The sequence below is a fragment of the Stylophora pistillata genome, chromosome 4, assembly GCF_964205215.1.
Source record: "Stylophora pistillata chromosome 4, jaStyPist1.2, whole genome shotgun sequence".
Lineage (NCBI taxonomy): Eukaryota > Metazoa > Cnidaria > Anthozoa > Scleractinia > Pocilloporidae > Stylophora > Stylophora pistillata.
Window position 1 is genome coordinate 10,974,714 of NC_142522.1, and position 16,353 is coordinate 10,991,066.

The 16,353-nt window shown below is 37.0% G+C and overlaps 1 protein-coding gene across 3 annotated transcripts in view; it reads right to left on the bottom strand.

The window, feature by feature from the left end:
• The window catches only part of LOC111333054 (intermembrane lipid transfer protein VPS13A), a 79,202-nt gene that overhangs the window by 56,607 nt on the left and 6,242 nt on the right, over positions 1-16,353 (bottom strand). For all 3 annotated transcript variants that reach the window (XM_088757133.1, XM_088757132.1, XM_088757134.1), the window contains exons 9-29: positions 14,272-14,331; positions 12,623-12,703; positions 11,783-11,849; positions 11,214-11,287; positions 10,450-10,610; positions 9,466-9,552; positions 9,301-9,385; positions 9,144-9,206; positions 8,821-8,935; positions 8,624-8,721; positions 7,936-8,006; positions 7,305-7,382; positions 6,478-6,575; positions 5,902-6,011; positions 4,998-5,056; positions 4,677-4,761; positions 3,771-3,838; positions 3,288-3,369; positions 1,224-1,311; positions 815-932; positions 220-292 (exon numbers count right to left, since the gene is read on the bottom strand). In XM_088757133.1, the coding sequence (XP_088613259.1) occupies positions 220-292; positions 815-932; positions 1,224-1,311; positions 3,288-3,369; positions 3,771-3,838; positions 4,677-4,761; positions 4,998-5,056; positions 5,902-6,011; positions 6,478-6,575; positions 7,305-7,382; positions 7,936-8,006; positions 8,624-8,721; positions 8,821-8,935; positions 9,144-9,206; positions 9,301-9,385; positions 9,466-9,552; positions 10,450-10,610; positions 11,214-11,287; positions 11,783-11,849; positions 12,623-12,703; positions 14,272-14,331 (1,821 nt within the window). The remainder of the gene's footprint in view (positions 1-219; positions 293-814; positions 933-1,223; positions 1,312-3,287; positions 3,370-3,770; positions 3,839-4,676; positions 4,762-4,997; positions 5,057-5,901; positions 6,012-6,477; positions 6,576-7,304; positions 7,383-7,935; positions 8,007-8,623; positions 8,722-8,820; positions 8,936-9,143; positions 9,207-9,300; positions 9,386-9,465; positions 9,553-10,449; positions 10,611-11,213; positions 11,288-11,782; positions 11,850-12,622; positions 12,704-14,271; positions 14,332-16,353) is intronic.

The window sequence follows — 16,353 nt, forward strand, 5'->3', positions numbered from 1 at the left end:
TATTTCTATTATTGGAGGATAAAATGCGCTATTATAGCTCTTGAAGTGTTCGAGGTCAACGACAATGTGTCACGCTAGGGACGCCATATTGGTTTGTTTAGACCACAGAATTCCGGTGCTATGGAAACGTGACGTAAGCACTTTAGGACTCTATTCGTAATCTGTTTCGATACAAAGGTCTATTAATTATTCATTTATGAAAATTCAATGCCATCACACCTTTATAACCTGAAGAAGCTTCTCATCAGTCACATGAACTTTCACAGTTGGAAGGGTTCCAGAGAGTTTGATCCTGTTTCAGAAATAGTCGTCAAACATACGTTCACGAGGAGTAAGAATAGTTACCTCGGAGTCATCCACACATTTGTTTATTTAAAATAATTTTACAGCATAGAGGCCTCTATAAACATAACAAGACCAGACCAAAACACCAGTAGCTACGTTCCCTACTCTATGCGTTACGTGTAGGGGTTGTTTAACGCCCCCTACTAGCCAGTACAGAGAAGATACATAAGACGGGGCCTACGGTTTATCGTCCCTATCCGAGAGGACTAGAATGTTCAATCATTTGCGGACTTTATTGCAAAGGCAGCACATTCTTCTCGGTTATTTTAAGACCCTGAGCGTTGGTCCGGTCTGGGACTTGAACCCTCGACCCATGCACGGCATATCCGGCGCTCTACAACACGAGCTAAACATCGGCGATTTACACATCTGCATTCATTGCAAACGCAACATGTATCAGGGTCACCAAAACAGCACTCAGAAAAGAAAAATACAAGAAGAAGAAGATCCAAAATAAGACAATTCTTACTGTGCAAGTCTGATATCGTCAGGATTTAATGCTTTGTGAAGCCTCATATCAATCCCCATCGGATCTAGAATATGCATTTCAGAGTTGACCTTCTTTCTTGCAGCCTGCCAGTCTTCACCTTCAAAAAATCAATTGATTTAAGTTAACAGTCCAAACTAATTGGTCAGTTAAAACAAAGAGAGAGGGACTGAGGTGGGATTCAGACGTAGAGTGTCACAAGAGCAGTTTCTCAAAGCTAATGCATATTTTCGTCCGCAACTGTGTTTACAAGCATATTTTGCTTGCAGGTATTCGTATTCCGGCAATGGCCACTTAGTTTTTACTCTGTTTCTTAAAAACAATTATGAGGTCTGCTAGAAGGGATAGACGGCACTTAAACAAAATTTTGTAAAGGTCCAGTCACCATTACCTGCTTTTGCGATGAGGATTTGAAGATCTTTCAGTTTAAAATCAAACTTATCATAACACTTTGACTCCAAGTCCTCTACACTTAGATCCTGGTAAAAATAATAAAGCCAATAAGATGTGTGACATTTAAAGAAGCACATAGACATTTCTTTATTTCAATGGCTTTTTACCATCAATCGTACAATTACCCGAAGGGAGGTTGAGAAGGGAGGTTGAGAAGGGAGGTTGAGAAGGGAGGTTGAGAAGGGAGGTTGAGAAGGGAGGTTGAGAAGGGAGGTTGAGAAGGGAGGTTGAAAAGGGAGTATTGCAAATCTAACGATCTGCGTTATTTTTTCTGTCGATAGGATACTATTTTCCCTTGTTTCCGTGTCGCTTTAAAACATTCCGAGATTAATTAATTTAATTTAATTTAATAACTTCTAGAGCGCTATTTTCATTCAATGATCAACAGCGCTTAACAACTTAGAATACTACAGTAAATTCAAATTTACAAAACTAATTACATGTACATTAATATTAATAATGTATGTTAAAAGTAAGAATAATATAGATTATTAAAAACTAGATCATTGGATAATGCAATTCAAGACTTTTTATTGGCTTAGCCATTATGGTCTATCAGCCAATATACCATAATCTACAAATATGGCAAGCGTACGTTTCAGCTTAAGATTAAAAGGGAGCTAAAATTTAATAAAATTTAATAATTTAATTGAACGTTTTTAATAAAACAATTATTCCACTCGCGCTTGTTGGATATGAGATGATTATGGCCAACTCGGCGCTACGCGCCTCGTTGGCTATCTATCATCTCATATCCAACGCGCGCTCGTGGAATAATTGTTAAATATCCATAATAAGGATCTTAATTAAGGAATAAGGATCTTAATACGGAACTTAATTAGTAATACTAATAAAAGTAATTGTCAGACTGGGTACTTTGAGAAAGCTGCACGAAATAAATAAGTTTTCAACTTACATTTAAAAATGGAAAATGATTGAATATCAAGTAATTCAGCTGGCAGAGCATTCCATAAGTACGGGGCAGCAGCAGAGAATGATCTGTCCCCCAACGTGGCAAGCATTTAACAGATTAAATAGACTCCATATTTTGTTTCGCTACTACAGTTTTCAGATTTGTCTCGAGTCTCCTTTCTTATTCGTTACTTTTTTAATTCTTATTATTTTAAACAACAAACATATGAAATACATATATATGAACTGCGGTTATGAAACGTATATGTGCACGATCCTTCGCAGTAAAGCACTATTTAAGCAATACTGCGAAGGATCGTGCACATATACGTTTCATAACCACAGTTCATATATATGTATTTCATATATTTGTTGTTTGATTTATCATCTACGGGTTTATGTCGAATTAATTTGATGGCCTGCTCCCAGTTGGCTTGTTAGCTCAATTGGTAGAGCGCTGCACTAGTATCGCAGAGGTCAGTGGTTCGAATCCCGTACAGGCCTGAATTTTTTTCAGGTCTGATTTTCACTATTGCTTAAATAGTGCTTTACTGCGAAGGATCGTGCACATATACGTCTTATTATTTTGTTGCATAAAGGAGAGAAGCAGAGAGAAGAATGATCCAAAGAATGGCATAACAAGCCAACGATCAACCTCCAAAACTGAACTTCAAGAAAATGCTATACTGCTAGTCTTCATCGGGCAACAACGTAAACTTTCGACCTCGCCTGACTACAACGTTAGGCAAACAATATTAGGAACTTTAAGCAGTCAGGACGGCAACGCCACAGAAGACGTCGATTAAAAAATGAGTTTCTACTTTTAGTTAGAATTTCCAAAATGGCTGCATGTGTTTACCGTCTCATAGGGCGCCAGACCTCAAACGCAGACGACGCAGATTTTGGTGATTTCACGTTGTTGTTTTGCAAAGGACGGCTAAGAAATGTACAAAGTTTTAAAACGCACGTGCTGCGCTATTGTTCTGCCAATTATATCTATTGTTTTTCCACGTTCTCGTTGCCGTAGCCGTCGTGGTTTGCTTAAAGTCCTTAATTAAAAGTTTTTATATATTTATTTGGTCAATTTTACCTTTGTGGATACAATCCTCTCTTGCTCTGGATCACTGGTGATTTTTACATGTCCAAGATCAATGACCAGCACATTGCCTGACCTGTTCAAGAAGTAGTGATATATTCACAAATTCGAAGGTACTTTGAAAACAATAACCAACCATTACCATCAGCACTAAAGTAAAAAACCTTCATGTAATTATTAACTGAGAATTTAAAATAAACAATATCAATATAAACACATCTTAAATCTGGTTGACTTGAAACTTAGCTTCAACCGGCTGAGAGGGCCTACATGTAGGTACATGTATATCATTCCACTAGAGGGAAGGAGGAGCCCTGTACTTATGTCATACTGACAAATGAGGGATAACACGGCTGTTTTAACAACATTTTCACTTTATCCTAAAAAAGATGGGAATCACATGACCATAAACCCACAAATTGCAAAGTACTTCACATCCACATACAAGTGAATGCACCACACAATTCAACAACTTACTTCTTAAGGGTGCCTCCCTCTGGTATGACGATGAATGGAGACTTAACGTCCACATCCACATCTGTTATCTACGAGAAGATGGTTGAGAATAGTTTTTTAAGTTTGACTTCTACTCAAGTGAACATCAGCAGACCAAGTGGTCATACTGACCTAAGTAATAAACAGAGTCTTTAAAACCTGTAAAGAATTTAACAAGGTCTCATCAAAAGAGCACTTTTGAAGACTGTATAGATGATTGAATCACATGTTATAATTGTCTCTGAGGACACTCAGAGTATGTCCCAGATCCCCTGTGAGCTCTCTAGTACCCATAGCCTGGATCCATTCTCCTAGGTGGGTAGAAGTACTCTGAGAGTTCACCGTCTGGCCCATGAATACTGAAACACCATGGAGGAAACCAGAGCTTTAACGCAGACCTGCACTTATCAATATGCCACAGATCTCCTATAGGCATCATGAGGATGGGACAGAGAAAGGATTCCTTGAAATGATTAAGACCCTTGTCAAGGTATAGTCTGATCGTCCGGGTGAGTGTAGTCCTGAGAAGGACTGTTGTCGGTGGTAGTGACTGGCGTTTCGACAACCTGTGCGGAAGTCATCATCAGAGTCAAGTGAATGATTGTTCTACTGACAACAATCATTCACTTGACTCTGATGATGACTTCCGCACAGGTTGTCGAAACGTCAGTCACTACCACTGACAACAGTCCTTCTCAGGACTACACTCAGCCGGATGATCAGACTACACCTTCACATGTTACCCCCGGGTTCAAACCATTTACTGCATTAAGACCCTTGTCACTTATGATTGGTGTCTACAGTAATACTCCACTACTATCTGTTTTCCTTTTCAATCCTTGGGTAGAAAGGTATTTTTGTGATTAAAAAAAGGAGAGAAAATGTTACCTTGTGGTGTTCAATTGCATAAAACAGACTTGCTTTGGAAACTGACTTTAGGTCTTCTAGTCTTGAGTATGCCTCTGCTGACAGCCTTAAATGAAACATCAAAAACTCCTTGCAAATCTTCATAATTTAACATTTAATTTAGAAATATAGGATTTTTGTGTTAAGCGGGACACCAAGAAATCTCAAATGGATGTGCTACGAAAACGTTTCCTGCTATAGGCATAGATTCCTATTAAACAATCATGTAATTTGAAGTCATTGTTGAGGAGAAAATGCAAAAATCTAGACAACTTTAATTTTACATATTACACTGGCACTTACTCCTGGAGAAGGACATCTTTTGGAGGTTGAAAGAAAGTGACAATATGATCCACTGTGTTCTGTAAGTTAAATTGAAAATGCAAAAAAATATTTAACACCTACTTCTACAAAAGCTACACAAGCCACATTGTGTCTACTGATGATAGAGATACTCTTGCAGTTTTTCTTCTGCCAAACAAGGCCCTGACCACCAGCATCACAATACTTAGAGCAGATTTCCATGGACAAACTTGACTGACTTTGCAACCATAATTTTACACTGAATATCTTGTTCTTCTCATATTAAAGCTTATTAAAGCTTACTTAAGCAGTGCTCTGCCTTACTGCACAGTACAGTCATTCTTTCACAAGACAGAATCGCAAAATCGTTTTGATAGCCATTTTGTAGTTTAAGACACATGTAACAGAGCTCCATCTACGCTGTGTTGACTAGCAGTAGCTAGGTTGACAAATCAGCAAACTGGGTTTTCAAATTAACAAATGGTAAACACCAAAGCGTACACTATAATTGAGTTATGGATGCACGTGGGAGGTTGCTAAGCACAAAAGAAGCGTAAGAGTCGCGGGAGGCGATAGCCGAGAGCGACTCTAGCTTCTTGAGTGCTTAGCAAACCTCCCAAGTGCATCCATAACTCAATAGTGTACACTGTGGTGTTTACCATTTGTTTTATGACATAACATCGATACATTGTAGCTAAAGAGTTCCCGTTTATTTAACAAATCTTACGTGACCAGAAAAAACAAGCGCGCGCAGAAAAATAGTCTTTGCATTTGCTCACATCAGCAGCGTACACCCATGGGCAAATAAGGGATGCTAAATTGACCAATCAGAGCGCGCGCTTTACTTTGGTTATGTTATAAATTTATTTTCGGTACATATGCTATGAAATATTTTGATACTTACAGCATCATACACAAGTTTGACAGGTTGAGCTGTCACTTTAGCTTTCTGATCACACTTTCCATCTAGTGGGTTAGTCTCAAAGGATGCATTAAAAAGAGCAAGGTGGCTTTCTATCCAAGATTCAAAAGAAAACATCCATGTTTGTGCAACAATGTGTTTACTTACAATAGGTACATTTGGTGCAATACAGCTTAGTAAAGCAGATATTTGTTAAGGTTAGAGACACAACTTGTTTGTTCAGCAATGTAAAGTTCTCCATGAAAAGTAAACTATATAATCAGTGAAAATCAGATGTAATCTTTTATTTGGTGATCACAAAAACTTTTACAAAACTGATACCTGCAAGAGCCGAAGGGAAAAATTAATTCTAATAAAATTCTTTCCCAAATTGTCCTTTTCAAAAACATCACTGACAAAAATGATACTACCAATAACAAAAGGAAAAATGAATTCCAATAAGAATTGTTTCCCAAATTGTCCAAGTGGAGTACTGAATTATAAGATGTAAGAGATTATGCAGGAAAGGTCACCTTGTTAAGTCAAAAATGTTTATTTAGAACATGTAAAGTGACGTACCTAATTTATCATCTTGAGAGGTAAGCATGAGTGGCATTTTTCCATCTACAACATCAGCTGAACCGAACATCTTCATTTGGTCTACCTTTGCTGACAGCCTAGACAAAAAATTCGTTATCAGAAGAGAACTACATACTGTAGTGCCATGTCGTTGTTGTCAGCCTTCTTTCCTCTACGATGACCATGAAAGAGATTCCTTGTTGTCTGCTCTAGTGGAGCAGCACAGCATGTGATTGAATAGGCCGATGCACAAATGGCAGTCTCTATCACACAAGTTGCATTTGTGGATCGTCAGCATATCATTAATATCCTTAGAACTCAATCTGTTGTCGCAACCTTCCATTCACTCCCATTAATCATTTTTGCATCATATTCTCATTCTATGTTTTCTCCATGGGAGACCATGAGCAACCTTCTTGGCCAAGCCATGCCATGCCAGGGAGGCCTTAGAAGGTTGAAAAAGCTGTCCAATGGCTGCACACTTTATGACTCACTTTTTCACCTTTTCTGATAGTAAAGATCTAACATCTCCACTATAGCCACCTCAGGTAATCTCCCAAGAAAGCAAGCTTCACACATGAAAGAATCAAATTCATACACCTTAGCCCCAGCCGAATATTAAAATTATTATGAAGAAAAATATTCCAAATAAAGAGGTGAAAGTAAGCATGCAAGAGGTTTGGAAAAGAAGTTCAGTTTTCTAGTTATTTTATCATTTCATATCCTTAGCATATTACTTATTTTCCTTTTTCGGTTCCTCGCTATTTCCGCCATTAGCATTTTTCTAGGACAACATCATCCCTATAAGTTGTAAATACTCAACTTACTTGATTGCTTCTGCTGATGGTCTTTGGAAAAGCTCTGCATAAAGATCCTGGAAACTCAGTTTGGCAACATGAACTGACCTAAAGGGGAGGTAGGTCACTTAAATTGTCACATTATAGCTTCAGATTGGGTTTGAAAATCTCCTTGTAAAGATCTAAACATTTTACAGAGCCACCTGTGAATTATGGAGGACTAACAGTCTGCCTAATCTTGAGATATTCTTCCACAATAGGAAAAAAAATCCAAGAAAGCTATTGTCACCCCTCTGAAATGGACCTTGCATCAACAAAAAAAGCAAATTTCAATTGGGTGTTAACAGAGATTTACAGCTGCTTCAGCATTTCTTTACTTCATTGTGTGATTGGTCAAGAAAAATCATTCCATCCCCCAACCAATCAGATACATGTACAAAGCTAAGACCAAACTCATTACTGGTTTCCCCAAGCGTCTCACGCTTTAGGCTGTTCAGCCTTGGGTTAAAACAAATACAACATTTTATACAGATATCTTTGTAATCAAAAATAAACTTGGTGGCAGTAGCAGTCTATGTTCTCATGGCTACATCAGTTCAGAGAAAATGGCATCAATTTTCTGGCAAACTGGTCTCAAGAAACAGTTCTATTCAACACTCACTTGGGAGCTGCATCATCTCTTAAAGCCACACTTATCTGTTTTAAAATCACCACAACTTTATTTTCCACATACTGCAAAACATTCAGGGTAAAAACCACAAATACTGTTAGAAATTAATACAATCAGGAGGCTTTATTAGACGTATGGGGGTGAAATCATTCTTGATAAGTAAAATATTAAGCACTTTAAGCATCAAAATTAGTTGACACACGGTTTTTGTCTGAACGGTTATTTTTATGAGGCTAAATGAAATTTAGGCAAGGTTAAAATCAAGACACGATGGTCAGCGGAGGACATGCTGCGGGGCGCCCCCTTTGCAATTGCAGGGTCACGAGGTTTTCAGTACGTTTTGAGATCGTCACCGATCCTAACGTGAGCCGCCTCTAGCAGGTAAGCATAAAACAATTCCACTGACTTGTCAGTGTGACGGGTGCCAGGGGGGTGGACTGAGGTTGTGTTGCCATGGTAACCTCCCTGCTGTGGGTAGTCAGCGCGACTGCCACAGTGCTACAGCACCTTCCTCCAAGCTCATCAGTGCCGATGAGTTTAAGTGTAAAAAAACACTACTGTATGCAAATACAAGTAGTAGACTAAGTGTATTTAGTGCTGTAGTTACTGTAAGCAAATACAAGTTGACTGTCTCAGGTAATAGTTAATTTTTTTAAGGCTTCTTTTACTTAGCAAATACCTCCTTAGGGAAAGCTGTTATGGTTTCTCCTTCACTGTAGCCAATGGCACTGTACAATTTCTCCAGTTCTTCTTTTTTCTGATCTTCTGTTAAAATTTCTGTTTAGATAACAGTGAAGCTGTTTTCATTTAAATTGCTTGTCCTTACAGGTGCAAGATTCAGCACTTTATGGTACATGTATGTGGATAAAGGCTTACCTGGTTTATCCTCCTCTTTCTTTCTTTTTTTACCAGAGCCCCAGAATCCAGAAAACCACCTGCCACTCTTCTTCTCTTCTGCTTTCTTCTTCTTTTTCATCAATGCCACAGCTTCCTATAAGGCAAAAACTTAGAGTAAACTCCTTTATTTTTTGCAAAGATGCTGCTAGATAGTGGAAAAGCCATGTAGCACTTAATGTCCACTGTTTCCAGGCCATGTTGGAATTTTAAATGTTGGTTTTGTTGGAGGGAGCTGTAAATTTAACTAATAATCCTAGTAACTCAAACTGTTACAGAAACAATAAAACAAGAAACCTACTAACCTCGTAGGCAGCCTGGCGTCGACAAATGGTGATGTTCAACACATCCAACTTGCTCTCGAGTGCCTGATGATTGAAGGTTTTTTGAAAGATTAAACATGCAATAATAAACTGCCAAGGTGTAAAGTTGCTATCTATACCAAGTAAATCGTTTACATACCTCTAGTTCTTTTGACAATGAATCAGAAGCGTTGTCTTCCAGTAACTTTTTCTTGTACAAATTTTTGTATCTCCTGCAGAGATCCCTGAATAAAAAAAAGGAGAGGCATGAAATCAAGTTTCCACCATCACTGACTATTTCTAATCCACTTTTTGAAATCATTACCTGTGTTCCTTTATGTGTGGCCAAGACCAGTTTCTTAATCTCCTTCTTACATCTTCCTCAAGAATGCTTGTAATTGCATAACTCCACCTGTTGCAGGGAGGAAAGGAAGACAATAATCAGGACAGTTGTAGAGCAAAAGTAATTAATACAGAATGAACACTGCACTGAATAATATGCTATTTTGATTTGCATATGGAGAGTGTCCTTTTACCAATCAAAGACCACACTAAACTTCAGGTTAAGCTTAAGCTTGCAAAATGACAGTAGTCACTTCCCATATAGCTGGAAAATATGATAATTATAAATCAACCAAAGAATAGTTGTCAGAACAGTTGGTCCCAATAAAATATGTATTTATCTCTAACACACAAAATGTAACTTTAGCCTCCTAAGAAAATTTCAAAGTTTATTTAGGGTGACCATCAAAATACAAGAGGCCATAGTGTCATTACAAACAAATGTAGATTATCTACAAAAAAATTACAAATGAATTTAAATATATGTGAATCATATATGTGTACTGTGGTTTCATGAAATGTATGAAAGCAATCTTCACAGTAATGAACCCTACTTATGTTGAAGACAGAGTGAAAATAAGGCCTGAAAAAAATTCTGGCCCAAACAGAATTTGAACCCATGACCTCTGCGATACCAGTGCAGTGCTCTACCAACTGAGCCAACAAACAAACTGGGAGTTGGTAATTATGTTGATTTGTAGTAAACCTGTCATTTTTCAGGCCTTATTTTCACTACTGCATAAGTAGGGTTCATTACTATGAGGACCACTTTCATACATTTAAAAAAATTACGAACTGACGCATTTAAGGAATCCAGAACAACACTCCAAGTTGAGTATAAAATGCATTGACATGGATGTACCAGTTATTCATAATTGAAAACAATGTAAAAGATGGCATCAAATGTTTCCATCTAAGTATGCTAAAGGTTACTCTAGTTAATAACCAATATTGCAAATGTAATTACCACTGTGCAGCATGTCCAGGGAGAGGAACATTTGGTTTGTACTTTCTATACACAGAGTTTGTTGTCATTCTGTCAAAGGATTCCAGCAACTCGATCATATCATGGTACTGTTTTCTCATCAAAACTAGAGATATCTCTTCTAAAACCAAGCTTAGGAAAATCTGTGAAGTAAAAAAACAATGTATATGCATAAATGAAAAGATTACATTCCATGCGAGACTGACTGTAATTTAAGCAAGGTAAAACCAAACCACTGCAGCAGTATTTTCAATGACGTGAACCGGATACTGAGAGATTTGCAGGTAGCATGGCCTTATGCATTCACCCAACTAGCTTTGCCACTTTATTATTTTGTCTTATTTTCCCTTTTTTTACCCTAATGATCGTTCCATAAACCAGTAGGTAATTGATTGGTTGATATTCAACAACATGGCCCACTAAATAAGATTTTGTGTACAGCTGTAATTAAAAAAGATTCAGTTCACTGACCACTGGATCAATCACTTGCCAGCCCACAAATCGATCACGCAACTGATTGCTTGATTGATTTTCAAGTATTTTCCTAACCCCACAGAGCAAGATTTTTGCACTTCTCAAGACCATTCCTGCTAAAAATTTATTTTCCAAAGATCACTGCTGTATTAAAGGTTAAAGTAAAATTGAATCTAACCCCATTAATCTACTCTACTCCCTTTCAACCATTGGCCAGATAGCAATGTCATATCTTAACCATGGCCTTCTGGCTTTCTTCATTCTATTCTTACCTTTGGGATACTCAAATCAGAACCTGGCTTCATATTCATCTTCACTTTAGTGGTGGCTGAGATTGGCTGTAAGACTTAACAACAAGAAAATAGTGCATAATTGTTTTTTCCTTTGTTGTTGTTGTTGTTGATCATAATTTTATGTCTGATCACTTGGGTGAGAGTACTAGTCAGAGTCAATCCTTTTGACTTCCAGAAGTGATTAACATGTAGTTTCTCCCCATAGTATTCATTACTAACAAACATTGTCCAGCCAACAGGTAATGAAAATACTTAAACTCATCAGGTTTAAGTTGTTTTCTCGATCAAACACCAAATCCTCATGACTAATTTACAAGGAAATGTAAAGCAGCTAGAGGGAAGAATTAACAACCAGATCTTGGCAGTTAAAGGGTGAATACTTTGATTTTACATAGAGCCATTCCAGAATAATGCCGCTGTGCAACAACAAAAAAAAAAACTTCTGAAGCACTAAAGGTCAGTAAAAAATATCTGCACAAGCTGCCTTACAATTGCATGATGCCAACAAGTCCCTAGAAATTGAGACAAAGTACACAAAACACACTCACTGTATTTAAAATCGGGAGGAGAGAAATGTTTTGTTCTTCTGATTGCTATTCCACCTTTGGCTTGATTCTAAAAAGAAAAGCAAAGTCTTCATCAAAAATTCATTTGCTATCAGAAATACCAACAGCATTTGCAAATTGTCTCAAACTTTTATATAAAATAAGTAAGTTGAGTTCCAAACTTACGTAGTTGTGTAAGGTCACATGAAATTACCATAAAAATAGATTACTCTTTCAAATATTACAGAGATAAGTGCCTTAAACAGACAAAGAGAAGTTGTGGACCAAGACAACAGCAGTAAATTAAGCTCAAATTAACTGTTAGAGTAAAACTTAAACAGAGTTTAAAGAATTGTCATTAGTAAAAACGGCAAGAAGGAGTCTAACAATCCCTGGTGTTGTTTACAGTAACTACAACTGTCAGATCTCCATCATAATAAAGTAATGCTTTATTGCTTTCAATTGGTAAATCTAGTCGTGGAGTGTATTGAGAATAAGACTGAGGTAAAAGTACTGGTTTTTTGAAAGGATGCAGGGACTCATTGCGTCAAGGTTTAGTAATAATATTCTGCTTTGACACAACAAACAACTACAATCCCTTTGAGCAGCTGTTAGGGACAGTTTGTAAATATAGTCATTTCTTGGAGACTCCAGGGCTTAGACCATTATTTCTTATAATTATCAGTGATTCAAAACACATCACCTTCATCGCCCAGGGAAGACTAGTGGGGTGAAGCTGAAAACTTGAAATCAACATTAGAAGTAACTGCATCAAAAAGTGACATTGACACTCTTGTTATTTCAAAACAGTGATACTTCATGATCAAGAAATCAGGTAATTACCACCCAGTCCTCTTGCGTTGGCAGTTTTCCAATATCATCTTTTGTATTCCAGTACAAGGCAAGACTGTCAAGTTTAACAAGCTAACATTCAAGGCAAAAAATAAAAAATTGAACATAGTGGTAAGTGACAGTCTGTAAAATAAAGAATGATGCATGAAATGGAGAGTTGATGGATACAGGTGAGAGAAAGACAGTTGTGGGAGACGGGAAATGTTGAGGCAAGGCAAAGGCAAGTGTGTGTTGTTACAGGGGAACCCCATCATGGTTTACAACTCTCAAATGCAATTCACATGCAGCTTCTTCCTATAATATTCATAAATTATCCAGCAAACTGGTAATTAAGGGACCTAACATTATTTACAGGGAGAGGGGTGCTGGTGGAAATGAGAAATAAACTTCTCAAAAACTTTAAGTTCCCCCTTCATTGGGAACACACTTTTTATTGGTCCCCCCCTCATAATTCTTTAAATTAATTTTTTGGCACTCAAAAAATGATCTAAGATACTATGCTACTATGTCCTCTAGACATCTACCCCTTATTAAATCAATGGAAGAGGCAGGAATGCTCACAGAAAATGCTTACAGAAGAATTGAAGAATACCATCCTCCCTTTTTAAAAGGTGATGCACAAGGAGATGAAAGTGACAGAGGGGAAAGCAATGAATCTGAGGATGAAATACTTTAAGGACTTTCAATTCTCAACCGTTTGTTCAGATTGAGATTGAGTCTTTTCTTTATCAGAGTCTCCAATTAAAACATAAAAAGTCAATTTTGCTGGTATTGATAAAATTTTGCAGAATTTTATTTGGTCCCCCCTTTTATGTGCACACAAATGTTTGGTCTCCCCCTCATTTCCACCAGCCTCCCCCTCCCTGTAAATAATGTTAGGTCCCTAATGAGAATACTCAAACATATCAGGTACAAGTTGTAATCCTGATCTAACACAAAATTCTTGTTACTAGTTTACAAGGAAATGTGTTGCAGCCTCAAGGGAGAAGTAACAATCTGATCTTGGGAGTTATTGTTAGTAATAGGGTTAAGGGATCCATGGAATATATTATATAGTTAATTTAGTATAATTTCAGAGCAAAGAGTTTCCAGCAATCTGATTGCTCGAGCGGTTCCTTATATGACGCTATATAAACTGCTCCACGCTGTTTATATAAAATGTTAAAATAAAATGTTAATAAATGTTACTAAAATGTTATGATTTTAGAAATTTCTCTGTCGTTCAGCTCTGAAATTATACTAATAAAAACAATTATTCACCTCAGGTTCGGTGAATATTGTTGAATAATCCCCTTGACTTCATCTCAGGGATTATTCGACGATATTCACCTTGCCTTTGGCAAATAATTGTTAAATACACATTAATTGAGTGTGCCATAACTAGACAATAATGGTTGTGCCATAATCGCATTGTGTAAAGTAAAGATTCCCTTGAATCTCTGTATTTTATCATGTTAACCTCCCAACTACATTTAGGTGTAATCTTGGATAAGGGTTGAGTAGTTGCATTGGGGAACTTTGATTCTCCATGCCACCACTACTCAACCCTTATCCAAGATAACACCTGCCTTACACAGATAAATTATGCACTCTTAACATTGTTTCAAATTTATTCCCAGACCTATTTGTATATATCTCACCTTGTGTACAATTTTCACACTTTCACCAACAATTGAGGGAACCCAATTTTCATCTGTGGACTAAGACAAAGAGGGATCATTACTAGATGAGCCTTAATACACTTGTGACAGTACATACCTGTACAAAAGAGCTGTACATAACATTCATTTTTCAAAATATTCATTTCCAAATGTGTCAGAGTTGGGTATAATCATATCACCGACATATTCATTGGCTTGGACAAAAGACAGATTTCTGAAGTAAAATCCAATATAACAAAAACCAAAAGAAAGACCATGATGGCAACCCTTAAAATAGCAGTGCCATCACACAAGAAAAGAGAAGAGTCTAACAGTTTTCAAAGCAACACCAAGCCCAGCTTTTGGTTTTAGCGCTTGATAACATTTCTTTAAGATATCAAGCCTACATTTCATTTTGCAAATTAAACCCTTGTTTCATGGATGAAAAATACTCTTTGATCAAGTAAACCCTCTAAGTAAACCCTCTATAGCTATTATTACATAGTCAAATTACATTCCTATAATCTCCTCTCTCCAACATGCACCCCCTTGACCCCTAACAGTGACTACCATCTAATTTCTCCTTTCAATATCGGCCCTGTCGAATCACACATTAAGGTCAGGAGAAAAAAGGAAATGATCCACAACTAAAGAAGTTCTTTGTTGTTATGCATGTTCTCCTTGTCAGCACCTTAGGTAATGTGTAGAGAGCAGTATGGAGAATATGCATACTGATGTTAGGGTGAAAAGATCCTTAGGTAATGTATGGAGAACAGTATGGAGAATATGCAGACTGATGTTAGGGTGAAAAGATCCTCAGGTTATGTGTAGAGAACAGTATGGAGAATATGCATACTGATGTTATAGTAAGGTATACAGGGTTTAAATAAAATTCTCCCTGTCAGCACCTTAGGGAATGTATAGAGAACAGTATGGAGAATATGCATGCTGATGTTAGGGTGTAAAGATCCTTAGGTAATGTATAGAGAACAGTATGGAGAATATGCATACTGATGTTAGGGTGTAAAGATCCTTAGGTAATTTATAGAGAACAGAATGAAGAATATGCATACTGATGTTGTGGTGAAAAGATCCTTAGGTAATGTATAGAGAACAGTATGGAGAATATGCATACTGATGTTATGGTGTAAAGATCCTTAGGTAATGTATAGAGAACAGTATGGAGAATATGCATACTGATGTTAGGATGTAAAGGTCCTTAGGTAATGTATAGAGAACAGTATGGAGAATATGCATACTGATGTTAGGGTGTAAAGATCCTTAGGTAATTTATAGAGAACAGAATGAAGAATATGCATACTGATGTTAGGGTGAAAAGGTCCTTAGGTAATGTATAGAGAACAGTATGGAGAATATGCATACTGATGTTATGGTGTAAAGATCCTTAGGTAATGTATAGAGAACAGTATGGAGAATATGCATACTGATGTTAGGGTGAAAAGATCCTTAGGTAATGTATAGAGAACAGTATGGAGAATATGCAGACTGATGTTATGGTGTAAAGATGCTTAGGTAATGTATAGAGAACAGTATGGAGAATATGCATACTGATGTTAGGGTGAAAAGATCCTTAGGTAATGTATAGAGAACAGAATGAAGAATATGCATACTGATGTTATGGTGTAAAGATCCTTAGGTAATGTATAGAGAACAGTATGGAGAATATGCATACTGATGTTAGGGTGTAAAGATCCTTAGGTAATTTATAGAGAACAGAATGAAGAATATGCATACTGATGTTGTGGTGAAAAGATCCTTAGGTAATGTATAGAGAACAGTATGGAGAATATGCATACTGATGTTATGGTGTAAAGATCCTTAGGTAATGTATAGAGAACAGTATGGAGAATATGCATACTGATGTTATGGTGTAAAGATCCTTAGGTAATGTATAGAGAACAGTATGGAGAATATGGATACTGATGTTAGGATGTAAAGGTCCTTAGGTAATGTATAGAGAACAGTATGGAGAATATGGATACTGATGTTAGGGTGTAAAGATCCTTAGGTAATTTATAGAGAACAGAATGAAGAATATGCATACTGATGTTAGGGTGAAAA